Source organism: Penaeus chinensis, chromosome 9 (genome assembly GCF_019202785.1).
Source record: "Penaeus chinensis breed Huanghai No. 1 chromosome 9, ASM1920278v2, whole genome shotgun sequence".
Taxonomy (NCBI): domain Eukaryota; kingdom Metazoa; phylum Arthropoda; class Malacostraca; order Decapoda; family Penaeidae; genus Penaeus; species Penaeus chinensis.
The window spans coordinates 2,944,371-2,964,370 of NC_061827.1; the positions used below are offsets into that span (position 1 = coordinate 2,944,371).

Genomic DNA, 20,000 nt, shown 5'->3' on the forward strand with positions numbered 1-20,000 from the left:
CGTGCACACACACACACACACACACACACACACACACACACACACACACACACACATACACACACAAACACATGTATGTATGTATATATGTATTTCGCGCGCGTGCGCGTAAAATACATACATACATTTATACATAATTATATATATATGTATTATATCACGTATATCAACTGGAATTTAGATTATCAAGATGAGTTCACGTATGTACGCATATCATAAGCATTAAGTTTGGCGTCATAAAAAAGTACTTGAATAAGCGATGAAATACATAACACATCCACATGTAACCCTAAAATACATACATTACAGTGAAACAGCAGGGTACAGGAAAAGCAAAGTAATAGCTCCGCCCTTTTCCCGTTTTCTTTTCCAAGGGGAGACTTCCTCAGGATTTACGTGTATTCGCCAAGGTCCGAGATTGCATTTTTTGTTGTACCATAAAATGACAGTGAATGATAATCCTTTTTCTTATATTATACACTGGACAATAAAGTGCGCAATTCAAGCGTCATATATATTTAGTTTTTTTTTTTTTTTTCTCGTGGAGATAGGAAGAGAGAGAGAAAAATATATATATATATATTTATATTGTAGAACTCGTTAAAGTAACGTTAGTATACGATAAATCACAGAACTGTTTAACTTTCTAAGGAACGACATCATAGGCATTTTTTAGGGGGAAAAAACTCGTACTTTGTAGTCAAGCATAATAACACAGCATGATATATACACACACTCATTTTCCAAACTTTTGCCCCCAACCTTGTAACCACAAACCCTCTCACTATATACATATTCACCCGAACAAAAACCGCGCAAGTAAATCTAATCAGCATACGCCACTATCACGTGATTTGCCTTGACTCATTCACTTATTTATTCATCCATTTCATCTATTTATCCTAGCCTCACGTAACCAGACACAACACACGCGGCCACCAGACTTAACGCAGACATAATCAGGTCTTTAATATATTCACAGAGCGTGCGGGTGACGATCAAAGCAGATCCGACCTTATATCAAGTTATTTTCTCTTCTTTTCTTTTTAAATCTTGCTCTCTCTCTCTTTAATTTATAATTCTCACTTTCTATTTCTTTTATTTTTTTATTTTTCCTCAATCAATATCTCATCCATTTCGGTGATGATTTTCTTAATTGATTTTCGTTTCATTAAGTAACATCCAGGGAGCGGAGCACAGCATCCTCCTCCTCCTCCTCCTCCCCCTCCTCCTCCTCCTCCTCCTCCTCCTCCTCCTCCTCCTCCTCCTCCTCCTCCTCCTCCTCCTCCTCCTCCTCTTCCTCCTCCTCCCCCTCCACCTCTCTCGACTTTACACCCAGAGTCCTCAAGGGCTAAATCCACAGTCATTAACGGGATAAAATAAACCTTCCCGGCAGTTGTCTCAACGGCGACGGAGACGACAACGGCGCGCTGTGTCTGCTTTATGGCCTGTGCCGATTGGGGCGATAACCGAGCTCCGTCTGCGCCTCTCCTGCTGTTTTTGTTGTCGAGGGGGAGGGGGGAGGGGAGGAGGAGGAAGAGGGGGGAGGAGGAAGAAGAGGAAGAGGGGGAGGGGGGAGGAGGAGGAAGAGGGGGTAGGAGGAGGAGGAGAAGGGGGAAGGGGGAGGAGGAAGGGGGGGAGGAGGAGGAGGAAGAGGGGGTAGGAGGAGGAGGAAGTGGGGGTAGGAGGGACAGCGAAGAAAAGACAGGGAAGAAGAGGAGATGAATGAGTAAAACGATGGCGTAGGAGAAGGATCTCAGAGGATTAAGATAAAAAAAATAAGGATGAAGATGAAGAGAAGGCCAAATGGCAAAAGACAAGAGAGAGAGAGAGAGAGAGAGAGAGAGAGAGAGAGAGAGAGAGAGAGAGAGAGAGAGAGAGAGAGAGAGAGAGAGAGAGAGAGAGAGAGGGGGAAAGAGAGAGAGAGAGAGAGAGGGGGAAAGAGAGAGAGAGAGAGAGAGAGGAGAGGGGAAGAAGAAGGGAAGAAGAGAGAGAGAGAGAGAGAGAAGAGAAGGGGAGGAGAGAGAAGAGAGAGAGAGAGAGAGAGAGAAAGAGAGTATGATAGAGAGGAGAGAGAGAGAAAAAGAGAAAAAAAAAGTTTAGAGGTTTTTTTTAAATTTCCCCCCCCCCCCCCCAATTGGGGGGGGGGAGGGGGGGGGGGGGGGGGGGGGGGGGGGGGGGGGGGGGGGGGGGAGGGGGGGGGGGAGAGAGAGAGAGAGAGAGGAGAGAGAGAGAGAGAGAGAGAGAGAGATTTGAGAGAGGAGAATGGAGAGAGAAAATGAGAAAAGAGAGAGAGAAAGAGAGTGGGAGAGGGAGAGGGAGAGGGAGAGAGGGGGAGAAGAGAGAGAGAGAGAGAGACGCTAAGGGAAACGACACCCAACGAACGGAAGGAAGGGAAGAGAAGGGGTTTAGCGCTAAAGAGGAAGCGGAGAGGAAAAGAAAAAGGGAAGGGAGGAAGGATGGAAAAATGGGGGGACAGGGGGTTTGTTGAATTTTCCTCAAACAACAAAATATATAAATTACAAGGGAGAGGGCGAGATAAGCCGATAACGCTTAAGGAAGAGGCGTTGCAAAGAGGGTCTCTTGCTTCCTTCGGGGGGAAGGGGAAAAGGAGTAAAATGTCTTTATTAATTCCAATCCGCCTTTTTTTTAAACTCTTCTTGTCTCTTTGGTCCTCTCATTTTCTGTTTTGCTTCAGTGTCCGTCGCTCTCTCGCTCTCGCTCTTTTCTCTTCTCTCTCTCTCTCTCTCTTCTCTCATCTCTCTCTCTCTCTCTCTTCTCTCTCTCTCTCTCAATCTTTTCTCTCTCTTCTTTCTCGCCTCTCTTCTTTTCTCTCCTCTTCTCTCCGGGCCTTACTCCACTCTCTAAACATCCAACACCAGCCTCACCCTTCCTTATCCCATCATTTTTTATTCTATTTTTCCCAAGGACGGCTCCCCCCCCCCCTTTCAACCAGGGGTTTGACGGCTTAATAAAGTTCAAACCTCGGTGTGAATCTTTGCGTGCTCCCCGGCCCCGAACCTTATACCGCCTCACATTCTTCTCCCCTCCCCCCCCTTCCCCCTCCTCCCTCCCCCCCCCCCCTTTCTCCCTCCTTTACCCCTCCCCCTCCTCCCCCTTCCATCCTTATCCTAAATCCTCTCTTCAATTCTACCCCCCCCCTTTCCTTCCTCCTCCTATTTCTCTTCCTTTAATTAATATGTCCTCTAGTTCCTGATTTCCTCCCCTCCCCTTCAATATTCACTTCTTCTCTTTTTTCTTCTTCTTTTTTCTTCTCTCTTCTTCTTCTTCTTCTTCTTCTTCTTCTTTTTCTTCTTTTCCTCCTCCTCCTCTCCCCTTCTTCACTTTTCCTCCTCCTCCTCTCCCATCTTCCCCTTTTCCTCTACTCCTCCTCCCATCTTTCACTTCTTCCTCTCCTCCTCCTTTCTTCATTCTTCTTCCCCTTCCTCTCTCTTTTCCACTTCCTCCTCCTCCTTTCAATCTCACTTCTTTCTTCCTCTTCCTCTTCCCTCCTCCTTTCTTCTTCCCCCCCCAAACCCCTTCAGTTTTTAAAAACATCTCATTTTTTCCCCCATTCAATCTCTTTTATTACACCATCCTTATTTCTACAATAAATTCCTTAACTCTACGTGGGGAGAAGGTAATGGGGAAAGGGGGGAAAAGGGAGGAGAGGGAGGGGGGGAGGTAAAGGGAAAGGGAAGGGGGGAGGGAGGAGGAAGGGGAAAGGGGGGGGGAAGGGGAGGGAAGGGAAATCAACTATCACAACCCGATAAAAGGAGTCCGCGACCACAACACACACAATTCCTCAACAAAACACACAACCAGGGAGCGGTGAAGGCTAAGAGTAGAATGTACTTCGAACTTGAGAATAGAAAATGAGAACGCATTTTTAACATCGTACTCATAGTGTGCAAATCAAGTTCAAACTGAATACCGAGAAAACCTAGAAGGACTATCGTAAGAATCTATGAGAGGTAATGAGAAGGAGTTACATGAAGGGTAACTTCTAGTTTCCAATACGTCACTCAGAAATGGGTAAGGAGAGTTTTATTATGAGAAGAAGCTCTCCTGAGCTTAACTCAATATCTTAGAGGTAGAATTAACAGATGAACGCTAGGAAAGAGAAACGTGGAGATGCAGGAATGGGAGATAAACATAATTTGTGTTTGGTGAGAAGCAGAAGTCCCATCGTCACCGCAATACACACACAAAGCAAAAATGCCATGAGGAGACTGCTATTAATGGGTGATCGAGATGGCCTAGTGTAGATACTCGAGTGGTGTGAACCGGTTCGGTAGCTCTGAAAAATGTATGCGTAATTTAACGGCGTAGAGACAGCGTTGAGAAGAAGGTTAAAGAGCGATTGGATCCATTGAGGAGAATTGAGAATAGCGCGAGTAAGAGAAAGAGAAGAGGAACGAAATTAGAGAAGGTGAATAGACGGAAGAATATGTTTATATAGTAGGAAGAATTATCTGTTTTGGAGTGTAAACGGAGAGAGAGAAAGGTGTGAAGGGAGGAGCTTGAAAAAAATTAATGGGGAGGGCGGAGGAAGAAGGCACAACAGAGTTGAAAGGAGAAGATAAGAAGTTCCAAAATAGTAGAAGCGCAAGGTTATTATGGCAACCTGAAAGAGAATGAGTAGAGAGAGAGAGGTCAGCCAATAAAGGCTAGCTAGGAGTGAGCAGTGGAGAGGAGTCAAAGGAGAAGGTATAGTCATCAAGAGAGGAAGAACACAAGAAAGAATCCCAAAGAACACCCACCATCCAACGGAGAGCAGAGAGACTAGTAATGACACACTATGTCACGAGGAGAGATTTGTGAGAAGGTTGTTAAAAAGGGAGAGAAAGAGGAAGAGATGTAGAGAGTGAGAGAAGAATTCTATCAATACTCAAGAGAGACTGATTGCAATACCTCTCAAGATGAGACGATGAGAGGGGGCAGAACGAGGAGGAAAATCAAAGATCTTTAATCTTGCGAGAGAGGAGATGGTGGGGAGATGAGGAGTCCCGAGAGACGCATATGTTTGGACATTGTCAGAGTGGGTTGTAGTGACAGCATGATATAGAAAATCGAGAGTGTAATGGAGGTGAAACAGATGAAATATTTAAGATAACTGGGAGACGAGAGATAGAACTACTGACTATCACGAGAACGACAGAGGAGTAGGGTATCAGAGATCTAACAGGGTTTTTCGAGAATGGACCGAGAGGATGACACTAACTATGTGGTGGTGTTCAAACTCCAGTACAGAAGGATTATTCTATGGAGAGGACAACTGTTGTTTGTAGGAAGCAGTGAGGGAAAGAGCTTCGATGACGAGATCTAATGGAGAAGGTATGAATAGGACAGATATAGTTAGGAGGGAGAAAGGTAAACAAAAATGTGAAGAGGAGATGATAATAAGAAAGAATGGTTAATATGATTGAGAAAGAACACTTTCTCGTGAGATTGAGCAGATCTGAACCTGTACGAAAGAAGGTAAGAGCAGAGAGAAGAAGGGAGATTGAGAAAGTGAGAAGGTGAGATCGCGAATAGGAGAGAAACGTGGAGAAGGTTAAACGCATAAGAGAAATGAAGAGGAAGATCGAGAGAGAAATGACCATGAGTAGGGAGAAGAAATATGATGAGCTTGACCTAGAGAAGAGAAGGTAAACGAGACTAAGCTGAACTCGAGAGAAAGAGCTGCAAGGAGGGAAGTAGGGCAAAGAGACCGAGAAAATCGTAATACAATGATGAAGAAGGTTAGAGGGGGGGGGGTAAAAAGGCAAGAAGTTAGAGAAGGGACAGATGAGGAAGAGCGCCATGTCTCCCATTGCGGGTGCCGAAGAAGATAAGAACGTAGGCAGTCGAGGAAGCCCCTGAGGGAGAAGGTAAGAGAACGGAGAGACTATGATTAAAGAGTCAGAGAAAGAGATAGTTCATTTAGAGCAGTAAAGTTATAGTTAGAACGATGAGTATTTAGAGAACTTATGCGCTTAGTGATAGGAGAGAAAGGGAACGTTAAGTCATACTATGGAGACGAGAGAGAAGAAGAGAGTAGAAAATTCAGGCATGGAGAGGAATCTGATAGAAGTATAAAGAGGTAGAGGACAGGATGATACACTCGGAACAACAACCTGTTCGAGAAAAGAAGAAGAAGAAGCGAAGAAAAGAGAGAGTAAGGGGAACTGAGGAAGAAGAACACGCTGGAGCAGTAGAAGACGAAACACACAGAGGAGAAGTGTTTGCTGATGAGGCCAAATTCTTTGAAGCTTCTCCAAACCTGAGAACACGATCAAGAAGAGTGAGAAGATATCGATCCAGAGAGATAGATAGAGATCAAGAGGTATAGGATGGGAGAAGAGTCGAGAACGAAGTCGTCCATTAAAACATACTTCCGAATATCAATCCCAGAATAAGCGAAACGAGGTAAGGTATACGAAGAGAACATAATGAGAAGGTTAAGGTAACGAGCAATCCGTAGTGTCTGGAGAATATGTGAATGATAGACAAGAGAAAATACGATTGAGAATTTCCCGAAGAAAAAGTAAGGAAGAGCGAGATTTGGCGATGACAATGGCGTTGAGAAATAGTGTCGGTGTGTACATGATAGAGAAATTTTATTCCCTAGAGAAGAGAGTGCCGACGAGATGGATTTTTAGTGTACTAATGCTTTTGCATGCAAAGGCGGAGTACACTCGGAAGAACTTCGGAGACAAAAGGGAGAGATGTTAAATAAGACCGAGAATCTGAATTGCCGACAATGGTGACGAGAGGTTATGCAGGAGTGGGGACCGTGGAGGGAGGGGTCGAGGGTGGGTAAGGGGCGTAAAGAGGAGTGCGACCGTCTATACTATTAGGAGGGGCTAGGCGTATTGATGGGTACAGGTGTCCGGAGAGTTGGCCGAGGGGCGAGGGGGTCAAGTCTATTGATGGAATATTAGACTGTGGGTGACGTTTCTTCGTTGGTAGAAAGGCTGAAAGTGGGGCGATGTTTAACGGCACAGTTGGTGTAAAGAACGGGCCATAATGCAGTAATGCACGGTAGAACGGTTGGGGTGATGAGGCTTGTCTTAAGTATTGGTGGGAGCGGATCCAGTAATAGGAGATCTGAATCGGAGTGAGGGGGCTCGTAGACCCGAGAAGTGAGGTCGGGTGGAGAAGAGCTTGTTTCTATTATTCGTTGAAAACCACGTTAGATGCGAAGCCTCTGATTTATGCGGACCGAGATGACAGAAGCTCTAGGTGAAAGGGGAGGTAGACCGGCTAATGGGGTCGGGCGGGAGAGGCGTCGTGGGGCGAAGTTGAGGGTGGATCATTCGTTGAGTTGTCGGGTTCTCAAAAGCAAGGGTAGCTTACATAGGAAGAGGGAGAGAAGTGATGGCGCGATTGGTGTAAAGGGATAGTCAGTTCTGGATGTAGACGGGGTGTTAAGCGGTGGTGAGGGGGGTGTCGTCGGCAGAGGCTTGGATGTTAGCAGAGGGGTCAGTTATTGGGAAGGGGGAGGGAGGGGAGAGGAAGGGAAACGGGAGGGGGGAAGGGAAAGGGGAGGGGGGGGGAAGGGAAACGGGAGGGGGGGAAGGGAAAGGGGAGGGGGGAGGAAGGGAAACGGGAGGGGGGGAAGGGAAAGGGGAGGGGGGGGGAAGGGAAACGGGAGGGGGGGGAAGGGAAAGGGGAGGGGGGAGGAAGGGAAACGGGAGGGGGGGGAAAGGAAGGGGAGGGGGAAGGAAGGGAAACGGAGGGGGAGGGAAAGGGGAGGGGGGAGGAAGGGAAAGGGGAGGGGGGGAAGGGAAAGGGGAGGGGGGGAGGAAGGGAAACGGGAGGGGGGGAAGGAAGGGAAACGGGAGGGGGGAAGGGAAAGGTGAAGGGGAGGCGAAGGTAAAGGGGAGGGGGGAAGGGAAAGGTAAAGGGGAGGGGAAGGGGAAGGGGAGGGGGAGAAGAAAGGGGAATGGGAGGCGAAGGTAAAGGGGAGGAGGAAGGGAAAGGGGAGGGGAGGGAAGGTAAAAGGTAAGGGGAAGGAAAAGGTAAAGGTGAGGGGGAGGAGGAAAGGGAAGGAGAGGGAGAAAGTAAAGAGGAGGGAGAGGAAAAGGGAGAGGTGAGGGGCAAGGAGAAGGGGAAGAGTCCATCTACGTGAAGGGAACGAGGAAGAAGAATGGAAGGAAGGGGAAAAAATAGGGGGAGGGGGAGGGGAATGGACGTGAACGGTCACATTGATCCATTAAGATCCGTATAAGCAAAAAAAAAAAAAAAAAAAAAAAAAAAAAAAAAAAAAAAAAAAAAAAATAACAGAACTAAATGAAGGTTTTGGTTAAGTCATGCGATGGCCCGGAACTGGACTATCATTTCACGAGCATGACAGATTCTTTAATTATTGTATCGAAAATCAGGCTGTGACATAAATCAATAAATCAATCCTGCTAATGACAATAAAATACGGAAATGATCATGGCCTTTGTAAGTGTAATAATAATAATTATAGTAATAATAATGATAATGATGATAATAATAATAATAATGATAATAATAATAATAATGATAATAATAATAATAATAATAATAATAATAATAATAATAATAATAATAATAATAATAATAATAATAATAACAACAATAATAATAATAATAATAATATATTTTCTGAAGAAATAAATATATATTTACATACCTGAGGATAACCTAACACTTATACATCTAGGTTTCCGTTTAAACAGAAACAGAGAGAGAGAATCAACTCCATGGTTAAAAACAGTAATAACCATATCATCACAACAGGAAACAACAGAAGCAGCGGAAACGGGTCCTTGACAACGGTTATCTTGAAGGCGGAGGGAGAGGGAGAGGGAGAGGGAGAGGGAGAGGGAGAGGGAGAGGGAGAGGGAGAGGGAGAGGGAGAGGGGGAGGGAGAGGGAGGGAGGAAGGGGGGGAGAGAGGGGGGGAGAGAGAGAGGGGAGGGAGAGAGAAGGAGATGGAGAGGGAGGGAGGAAGGGGGGGAGAGAGAGAGAGAGAGAGAGAGAGAGAGAGAGAGAGAGAGAGAGAGAGAGAGAGAGAGAGAGAGAGAGAGAGAGAGAGAGAAGCCACAAGAAGACAGGCAGAGAAAAAAAAAAATAAATAAATAAATAATAAAAAGATAACAAAAATAAAAAAGGACACCGACGAAAGGAGGTGATAACGTTAAACAAAAATTACAAAGAAAAACAAAACACGCTAACACGGCGCACAAAGGTTCCCACAAACACTCAAATATCACGCCTTTAAAAGTCGGCCTCAAAACCCACACACTTTCAGAGACAAAGAATACATGGGCGTTGAGTGGATACATAATCTGGCGAAAGAGAGAGAGAGAGAGAGAGAGAGAGAGAGAGAGAGAGAGAGAGAGAGAGAGAGAGAGAGAGAGAGAGAGAGAGAGAGAGAGAGGAGATAGAGTGGAGAGAGAGAGGAGAGAGAGAGAGAGGGGAGAGAGAGAGAGAAGGGAGAGAGAGAGAGAGGAGAGAGAGAGAGGAGAGAGAGAGAGAGAGAGAGAGAGAGAGAGAGAGAGAGAGAGAGAGAGAGAGAGAGAGAGAGAGAGAGAGAGAGAGAGAGAGAGAGAGAGAAGAGAGAAGAGAGAAGAGAGAAGAGAGAGAGAGGAGAGAGGAGAGAGGATAGAGGATAGAGGATAGAGGAGAGAGGAGAGAGGAGAGGAGAGGAGACGAGAGCAGAGAGACACACAGACAAACAGACAATAACAATAATAATAATAATAATAATAATAAAAACACACACACACACACGGCAACCTGGCAAACGCGTCCACAGCCCCTAAACCCAAGCCACCAGCGTGAGAATCTCCCGAGATTACCTTAGCGGGGGAATGGAAACAGTTCCCTAAAAAAGAAAAAAAAAAAAAAAAAGGAGACATCGACTTTGAAAGAGTTCCCCCTAAAAATGAGAGGCTAAAAAAAAAAAGAAAGAAAATGTGGCGACAACGATGCTCATTATTATGTGGGAATCTTAAAGGCTTCTTCTTCTTTCAGAGATTTCCTTCTTGTGCTTGAAGGCTCGAGGGCACTGGAAGAGGAGTGTGAGTGCGTATGTTGGTTTGTGGGAGTGTGTGTGTGTGTGTGTGTGTGTGTGTGTGTGTGTGTGTGTGTGTGTGTGTGTGTGTGTGTGTGTGTGTGTGTGTGTGTGTGTGAGAGAGAGAGTGTGTGTGTGTGTGCTTGCGAGGTGTGTGTATCCTGTGAGTGTGCTTGTGTGTACTTTCGCGTGTACATAATACAAGATTACAACCAGACTACAAGAAACCTCCCCCTCTCCCCCCTCCACCCTCTCCTTCTTTTCGAAAGCTTCTCCCCATTACGTCACTTCCCATTCGTCTCATAAATCGCAAACACTTCCCTCTTTCCACCTACTTGAGCCTAAGCGTCCTGTAGAACCGTCACTTCAAAATGTCCTTTCCATTTCATAAATCTTTTCACTCCCCCCCTTCCACCCCTCCTCTTCTTCCTCTCCCATCCCCTCGTACTACCACCACCACCACCACCACCACCACCACCACCACCACCACCACCACCACCTCCTCCTCCTCCTCCTCCCTCTCTCCCTTCCCTCCCTTCCTCCAACCCCCCTCACACCCTCCCCACCCTTTCCCTCGTCTCTCCTCTCTTGACAAAAAAAAAAAAATGAAGTTATGAATACTCAAAGATGGTCTTAAATCTCTTCCTTAAACTTCCGGGTACTCCTCTTTAGCCTCCCCCCCCATCTCCATTCCCCCTTTAAATCCCCTCTAACTCCGCACCCCCCCTCTACCCTCCCCACCTCCCTCCCTCCCTCCCTCCCCCCCTCCTTCCCTCCCTCCCTCCCTCCCTCCCTCCCTCCCTCCCTCCCTCCCTCCCTTTGAGCTGTGGCTTAAGGACGCTTTAAGTCTCTCATCCCAAACTCACTATTGATCTCATTACTGTTTTCTAATCTCCATTCATCTCTCCTCTTCTATTTATCTCCATACATCTCATTTCCGCTTTTTAGTTTCCTTTCTGTCTCTTTCTTTCTTTCTTTCTCTCTTCTCTCTTCTCTCTCTCTCTCTCTCTCTCTCTCTCTCTCTCTCTCTCTCTCTTTCTTTTTCTTTCTCTTTCTCTTTCTCTATCTCTATCTCTATCTCTATCGCTTTCTCTTTCTCTTTCTCTCCCTCTCCCTCTCCCTCTCCATCTCCCTCTCCCTCTCCATCTCCCTCTCCCTCTCCCTCTCCATCTCCCTCTCCCTCTCCCTCTCCCTCTCCCTCTCCCTCCCCGTCTAAAACACCCTTTATCCTCCCCCCTCCTTCCCCCCCCCTTCCTCCCCAACCCCCCTCCTTGTCTCTGACCGCAAGTTAGCCTAATCTCTTTCATCTCGAGCGGCAGATAAAAGATACCGTTTGGAAAAGCTTTTATATAATATTCTACGTCTTCGATCCCTTTTCCTTGATGGTTGCTCTCGCTCTTTCGCTCTTTCTCCTTTTCTTTGGTTTCGTCTCTTTCTTCTTCTTTTTTTTACTTTCTTTCTTTATTTCTTCCTCTTTTTTTTTTTTTTTTTTTTTTTTTATTTGTACCCTCTCCTTCTCCTATCTTCGTTTTATTTTTATCTTTTTTCTTTTCCTTTTCTTTTTCTCTCTCCTGTTTCTCTTCCTTTTCTCCTTTTCTCTCTCCTTTTCTCCTTTTCCTATTTTCTCTTGCTCACTTTTTTCCCTGCCCCTCCTATCTCTCTCTGTCTCTCTCCTTCCTTTTTTGTCTTCCCCCTCATAGCTCTCTCCAATTCCTCTCCCTCTTTATCATCTTCCTCCCCTTCTCCTTCCTCCTCCTCTCACTCCTCCTAACCTCTTGATCTTTCCCTTAACTCACTCTATCTCTCTATCTCTATCTCTATCTCTATCTCTATCTCTCTCTCTCTCTCTCTCTCTCTCTCTCTCTCTCTCTCTCTCGCTCTCGCTCTCGCTCTCGCTCTCGCTCTCGCTCTCTCTCTCTCTCTCTCTCCCTCCCTCCCTCTCTTTAATATATATATATATCTGACAAGGATCTTCAATTCTGAGATTTAACAAGTCAGCGCCACACGTCAACCATAATTGATGATTTAGAGGAGGGAGGGGAAGGGAGGGAGGGAGGGAGGGAGGGAGGGAAGGAGGGAAGGAGGGAGGGAGGGAGGAGGGAGGAGGGGGAGGGAAGAATGGAAAGGGGGAGGGAGGGAGAAGGGGGGGAGGGAGGGAGAAGGGAAGGAGGGGGGGAGAAGGGGAGGAGGAAGGGAGGGAGCGAAGGAAGGGGGGAAGGGTATAGGAGGAGGAATAATAGAGTGAGCGAAGGAGGAAGGAGGCGTCAATACTGACAAGGAGAATGAAGAATGTGGAAGACGAAGAGTGAGTAAAAGAGGGAGAAAGTAACACGGAGAGCGGTGGCGTAACAGGACTCATAAACCCTAAGTGTTCTTAATATGACACGTGACCGAAATGTTGTGACTGCGGCCTGTCTCGAAGACATTTCAGCTGATGATAACAATGACAGCAATTTAATTAAAGTCGCCGAGATTCATGGCTGCGTAAGAGAGAGAAAAAAAAAAAAAAAAAGAAAGAAAGAAAAAAAATAGGAAAGGATTTCACGAACTCGCCGACAGACACTTGGTAGCCGAGAGGGTGAAAAGGTTATTAACGCGCAAATAAAACCGTTTTCCACCTTTTTCTCTGCTTTTAAAAGGCCGGATGAGGGGCGTGAATGCAGCTAACCCCCCCCCCTCTCCTCTCCCCCCTCCCCCTCCCCTTCTCCTTCCCTTACCCTTACTTCACCCTTTGCCCATTACAAAAAGGTTTTTCTCTCCTTCAAAGCCATGGGGAACTTGTGTGTAAAAGGAGCGAGGAGAGAGGAGGGAGGAGGGAGGAGGGTGGAAGGAAGGAGAAATAAGGAGGGAGGAGAGGGGAGGGAAGAAGAGGGAGAGAGGAGGAAGGAAGAGGGAGAGAGGAGGGAGGAAAGGGGAGAGAGGAGGGAGGAAAGGGGAGAGAGGAGGGAAGAGGAGAGAGGAGGGAGAAGATGGAGAGAGGAGAGAGGAGAAAAGAGGAGAAAGGAGGGAAAAGGAGGGAGGAGGGAGGGAGGGGATGAGGGGAAGGGTATCGGGACGGAGAAACTTGCTAAATAATGCTGAGGTATGGGAAATTGCATGCACTGTGCACTTATGAACGTGTGTTTTTGTATATATACGCACACGCACATAGACACTCACAATTCATCAATCAAATATCAGATTTTCATAAACAAATAATATATTCAGCATATATGACACAATTAGCATATTCTTATTAGCAGCTGTGCATTTCGTTTAAACTGCGCGCTCGTGTAAGAGAACGCCAGTGCATGTGGGTGTGTACGGCGCATGTGCGTACTAGAATTTGTGTACGTGCGCGTGTGTCTGCTGTGGTTGTGTGCGCGCGTGAGTGAGCGTGGCGGGGGGTCAGCCTGTGTACGTCTGGAGTCAGCGAGTGCCGTGGGAAGTGGGTCGGTCAGCTACCAACACACTCGCTCTGACACCACTAGCTTCCAGCACCACGCTTGCTCTGACACCACTATCGCCACTTCGTTCAATCTGACATCACTTCCAACACCAATCTCGTTCTGACATCCCTTCCACCGTCACTACATTCATCCTGACATCACTACGAACGTCTTACTCACTCTTTCTCCTGCCTTTTTGTCATGCTTACGCGCAGACGCAGAAACGGTACACTTGTCACCTTTCAAAATCACATAATTGCCCATTAACTCTCAGAATTACCCATTACCTTCTCTCAGACTTAACTATTACCTTCTAGAATTACCTTCTTGTTCTTACGATGACGGGTAATCTTTCAACGATTACATTATTACCCATAAAAGTTACCTATCGTCTATCAGAATTGTTTTCCCATAATTAAATCCTAGTTCTTTTAATTGCTGGTTGCCCTTCGGAATTACCATTTACCTATTAAAATTACCTATTGCCTATCAGAACTACCATTTACCAATTGAAATTACCTTTTGCCTATCATAACCACTATTTACCTATTGAAATTACTTACTGCCTATCAAAGTTACCAATTACCTTCCACAATTACATAATCGTCTATTGGTTCACGTCTCATTACCGTCGCATATATTTCACACACACACACACACACACACACACACACACACACACACACACACACACACATACACACACACACACACACACACACACACACACACACACACACACACACACACACACACCTCGAGTAAAACTATCACGTGACAAGCAGAACACATGTGTACGCCCTATTGACACCTGTAGCGTCGTCAATGTGCGTTTTACACCTGCGATTCCCTCCCCCCACCCCCCCTCCCCTTAAACTCGTTGTCGACCGGTGCACCTGGACTCACAAACCGGGGACTGGGGCGCCTTTCCCGGTTGGTGGCTGTGGGAAAGTTCTGGGAAAGGAGAGGAATGGAGAGGAGGGAATGTTTACGATTTAAACATGTGTGAGGAGTGTCGTGGAGGGGGGGGAGGAGGAGGAGGAGGAGGAGGAGGAGGAGGAGGAGGAGGAGGAGGAGGAGGAGGAGGAGGAGGAGGAGGGGGAGGGGGAGGAGGAGGAGGGGGGGAGGAGGAGGAGGGGGGGGAGGAGGAGGAGGAGGAGGAGGAGGAGGAGGAGGAGGAGGAGGAGGAGGAGGAGGAGAAGAAGAAGAAGAAGAAGAAGAAGAAGAAGAAGAAGAAGAAGGAGGAGGAGAAGGAGGAGAATTAGAAGGAGGAGGAGAAGGAGGAGGAGGAGGAGGGGGTGGAGGGGGAGTAAGAGGGGGAAAGGGAGATGGAGGCGGAGGTAGGGGTAGGGTGGAGGGGAGGGGTTGTGTGTGTGCGTGTGCGTGTTCGCGTGTGCATTATCCGTGTATGTGTATATACGCCCATACAAGTGCATGCAAGCGTCAGATTCCCCGAACAGCTAGAACAAAGACCCCCCCCCCTCCCACCTTCCCGCCCCACTCTGTCCCTCCCAATCTATCATCTCAGGAATAACAATTATAACCGAATTCATTCCGTTTCCCCGGATGCTTCCAGAAGAGTCCTTTGTCCGAGGCCGAACACCGCGACCCAGCCCGAGCGACACCAACTCCGCTGGGACCTAAATCTTTTTTTTTTTCCGGAGCCCGCCATTTTCTTATCCGCTTTTAATGACCGACGGATAAAATGACCATCTTTTCCTCCCTCCTTTATCCGGCGAATGACAGGTCGTTCACCCCGATCACGTGGATGCATGACGGTAATTACTCGACATTGCATGACGGCGATTCTTATCCCCGAGACGCAAAACTGGCCCTGCATTGCGACCTGTCTTTCTAATCATAATCAAATTATCTTTCTTTTTCCCCTCTCCCCTTTCTCCTCCTTTCTTTTCTTCTATTTTTTCCCCTCGTTTCTTCCCTTCTTCGAGATGATTCTAGACGGAGCCCTTGGTATCTCCGAAGGTGATTTGTGTGCAAAATATACAACGTGATGATTCGAAGAGACGAGATAAGGAGAAACATGAAGACGATGCAAATAATCCTCACGAGAGAGAGAGAGAGAGAGAGAGAGAGAGAGAGAGAGAGAGAGAGAGAGAGAGAGAGAGAGAGAGAGAGAGAGAGAGAGAGAGAGAGAGACGAAAACAAAGAGAATAATAACCATAAAATAAAAGAAAACCACAACACCGAAAAAAAGACAAATACACACACAGACACGAAAAAAAACAATCTAAAAAAAAAAAAACACGCATTAAAAAACCCAGCAGAGGTACTCACCATTTCATCCAGACTTTTGAGATCGTTGGTGATGATCTGTGCCTGAGGACCGTAGAACATCTGCGGGGTTTCGTCCTCGATGTCCCCCCCGTCGTCGTGCCAGTCGCCGTTCTCGTGGTCGAACTCCCCCCCGCACAAACCGCCGTTCTCGCGGCGTTCCTCCGCCAGGCGATCTTTTTCCATCTCGCGGTCGATGTCGTGTTCCATCTGAACCAGCAAGGGCGCCGCCATGCCGTACCTGAAGGAGGAGGAGGACGAAGAGTTGAGACAAAGGTGAATCTTGAACTAGTGCATATCCAAGGGACGAAGAAAGTGTTATACATATCAGGGAAGGGTAAATAAGGGTGAGTTTGGGCTGTGGGAAGGCAAGAAGGGTGAATATAAAGCTATACGATGAACAAAAGACAAGAGGTCTGTTTCCGAACCAAGGGAAGGGCAAGGGATGGATGAATCTTGAGATAACGAAGGGCAACGAGAATAGATATTAAGCTAAAAAAGGCAAGGTGGGCGTGTCTGCGTCTAGGTTGATTCAGTGGTGTGTAAGCAGACGTGCACTGTGGGGGGAGATCGATTTGATGGTGATGATGATATTGGTGATGATGATGATGATTATGATGATGGTGATGATGATGATGGTGATGATGATGATGATGATGATGATGATGATGATGATGATGATGATGATGATGATGATGATGATGATGATGATGATGATGATGATGATGGTGATTATGATGATAATGGTGGTGGTGGTAAAGATGGTGATGATGATGATGATATTAACGATGGTGATGATGAGAATGATGATAATGGTGACGATTCTATTTCTCATCCCCTTTCTCCTTCCCGTTTTACCTCCTATCCTCATCTTTATCGTCTCCTACTCCTCCTCAAATCTTTTTTTTTCGTCTTTCCTTCCTCCTTTCATTCCTTCATTTTCTCCTTCTGCTTCTTTCTCCTTCCCGTTTTACCTCCTATCCTCATCTTTATCGTCTCCTACTCCTCCTCAAATCTTTCGTCTTTCCTTCCTCCTTTCATTCCTTCACTTTTTATTTTCTTCTGCTTCTTTCTCCTTCCCGTTTTACCTCCTATTCTCATCTTTATCGTCTCTTCCTCCTTCCCAATTTCCGCATAATGCCAGACTGCAGACTCTCCTCTGTAATGACCAACAGCGGATAATAAACTTGATGACTGTACACACGAAGCTGCCTCAACCCCCCTTTGTCATTAACTTTGCAAACTCAATACTTCTTTCTGTCTCTGTCTCTCTCTCTGTCTTCATTTTTGGTCTATTTTTTCTTTATTCTCTCTCTATATATATCTTTCTCTCTCTCTCTCTCTCTCTCTCTCTCTCTCTCTCTCTCTCTCTCTCTCTCTCTCTCTCTCTCTCTCTCTCTCTCTCTCGCTCTCTCTCTCTCTCTCTCTCTCTCGCTCTCGCTCTCGCTCTCGCTCTCTCTCTCTCTCTCTCTCTCTCTCTCTTTCAGTCTCAATCTCTCTCTCTCTCTCTCTCTCTCTCTCTCTCTCTCTCTCTCTCTCTCTCTCTCTCTCTCTCTCTCTCTCTCTCTCTCTCTCTATCTCTCTCTCTCTCTCACTCTCACTCTCACTCTCACTCTCACTCTCACTCTCACTCTTTCTCTCTCTCTCTATTTATCTCTGATGATGATGATGAAGATATAGCAAGATGAAGATGATACAAGTGGCAGAATTGATCACCAATCCCCAATTCTGCACATCAAATAAACAAGCAATTCTCCCCCAAGCCTCCGGTCTCCATTCCGCCACACTTTCACCACCTCCTGTTCTCACCACTAACAGCTGCATCCCGAGGTAAATCACCACACCTATGGTTTCGCGATCCGGCGGCGTGGATTCTCACAGCGCGATTTAATTAGCGAATGATTATGTTCTTACAACATCTCTATCGCGCTATCTCCCCCACCCTGCACCTCCCCCTTCCTCTCTCCCCCTCTCTCCCCCCTTTCTCCTCTCCTTCCCGTAACTCCCTCAAAGGCTCGCCCGCTTCTTTTTTTTTTTTGTTCTTTTTTTTTCTACTACATCTTTATCTTTATCCTTATTTTTTTCTTCTTCTTTTCTACTCCCTCTTATTCTTCTTCCTCAATCCTACTCCTACTTCTCTCCCCTTTCTTCTCTTCTCTTCTCTTCTCTTCTCCTCTCCTCTTCTCTCCTCTCCCGTCTTCCTCTTCCTCTTCTCCTACCCTCCTCCCCTCCCCTCCCCTCCCCCCTCCCCCTCCTCCTCCTCCTCCTCCTCCTCCTCCTCCTCCCTCCTCCCTCCCCCCCTCCCCTCCCCTCCCCTCCCCTCCCCTCCCCTCCTCCTCCTCCTCCCCCTCCTCCCCTTCCCCCTCCTCCCCTTCCCCCTCCTCCCCTTACCCCTCCTCCCCTTTCCCCTCCTCCCCTTTTCCCTCCTCCTCCCTCCCCCTCCTCCTCCCTCCCCCTCCTCCTCCTTCTCCTCCCCTCTCCTCCCAAAAACTATAGTGAACGAGTGGAAAAATGGTGACGAAACCGTCGTGATAGTGAATCAGTGATGATGCCTGTGACAGTGTGCAGGAGAGTGGACTGTGAAGATAGTGAAGAACATACTCTCTAATCGTAACGGGATACTCGCTGACGAAATTAAATGAAATCAAATAAAACAGTGAATTTAATTAAAAGTCATATGAAACGAAAAGAAAAAAAATAACTGAAAATAAGAGGAAGGGCAGTGTCTGATAAAGATGGAAAAAAGGCATTATGATAAAAATAAAATCATGAATTAAAAAATACATATCAAATAAATAAAATAAAAAACGGAATAAATACAGTAACAGATAATAATAATAATTCGATGATAAGAGACAAGGAAGAGAATAAACATGAGAACAAAGAACCAGAGAACAAAGATGACACGAGGAAAAAAGGAAATAGGAGAGGGAAGGGAAAGATAAGGGAAAAGGGAAAAAGAGAAATAAAAGGGAAGAGAAAGAAAACACGAGAAATGGGAAAAAGAGAAAGAATGGATAAGGGAAATGGGAAAGAGAAGAGAAAGGGAGTGACAAGGGAAATAGGAAAGGTAAATAAAAGGGAAGAAAATAAAAATACGAAAGAACAGAGAAACAGGAAGGGGAAAAAAGGGATGAGACAAGGAAAATGGGAAAGAAAAGAGAAATGGAGAAGATAAAAAAAGGAAGAGAAAGAGACCGACAAGAGGAGCATGAAAGAGAAAGAAAGGAAGAGGAAGAGAAATAGGGAAGATATAAAAAGGAAGAGAAAGAGAGCGACAAGAGAAACATGAAAGAGAAGAAAAAGGAGGAGGAAGAAAAATAAGGAAGATAAAAAAGGAAGAGAAAGAGAGCGACAAGAGAAACATGAAAGAAAAGAGAAAGGAAGAGGAAGAAAAATAAGGAAGATAAAAAAAGGAAGAGAAAGAGAGCGACAAGAGAAACATGAAAGAGAAGAAAAAGGAGGAGGAAGAAAAATAAGAAAGATAAAAAATGAAGAGAAAGAGAGCGAGCAGAGAAACATGAAAGAGAAGAGAAAGAGAGCGACAAGAGAAACATGAAAGAGAAGAGAAAGGAAGAGGAAGACAAATAAGGAAGATAAAAAAGGAAGAGAAAGAGAGCAACAAGGGAAAAGGGAAGAGAAGAGAAAGGGAACGACAAAAGACCATAAGGAAGTTCTTTTCACGACAAAACGAGGAGGAAAAGGAAGTGACGAAGGTGATTCTCGCGCCATCTACACGGAAGGAAAGTGACGAAGGGGAAGAAGAGAAAGAGAAAAAGGAAAGTGAGGAGGAGGAAGGAAGGGGGGGAGGAGTAGGGGGGAGGGGGAGGAAGAGGAGGAGGAGGAGGAAGGAAGGAAGGGGGGGAGGAGTAGGGGGAAGGAAGAGGAAGAGGAGGAGGAGGAGGAAAGGAAGGGGGGGAGGAGGAGGAGGAGGAGGAGGGGGGAGGAAGAGGAAGAGGAGGAGGAGGAGGAGGAGGAGGAAGAGGAGGAGGAAGAGGAGGAAGATGAGGAAGATGAGGAGGAAGAGGAGGAGGAGGAAAGGAAGGGGGGAGGAGTAGGGGGGAGGAGGAGGGGGAGGAGGAAGAGGAGGAGGAGGAGGAAGAGGAGGAGGAAGAGGAGGAAGAGGAGGAAGATGAGGAAGATGAGGAGGAAGAGGAGGAGGAGGAAAGGAAAGGGGGAGGAGGAGGGGGGAGGAGGAGGGGGAGGAGGAAGAGGAGGAGGAAGAGGAGGAGGAAGAGGAGGAGGAAG

At 46.5% G+C, this 20,000-nt stretch overlaps 1 protein-coding gene across 1 annotated transcript in view; it reads right to left on the reverse strand.

Moving 5' to 3' along the window:
- The window catches only part of LOC125029276 (GAS2-like protein pickled eggs), a 190,514-nt gene that overhangs the window by 141,704 nt on the left and 28,810 nt on the right, over nt 1-20,000 (reverse strand). The window contains exon 3 of the mRNA XM_047619168.1: nt 15,756-15,993. Within this exon, the coding sequence (XP_047475124.1) occupies nt 15,756-15,993 (238 nt within the window). The remainder of the gene's footprint in view (nt 1-15,755; nt 15,994-20,000) is intronic.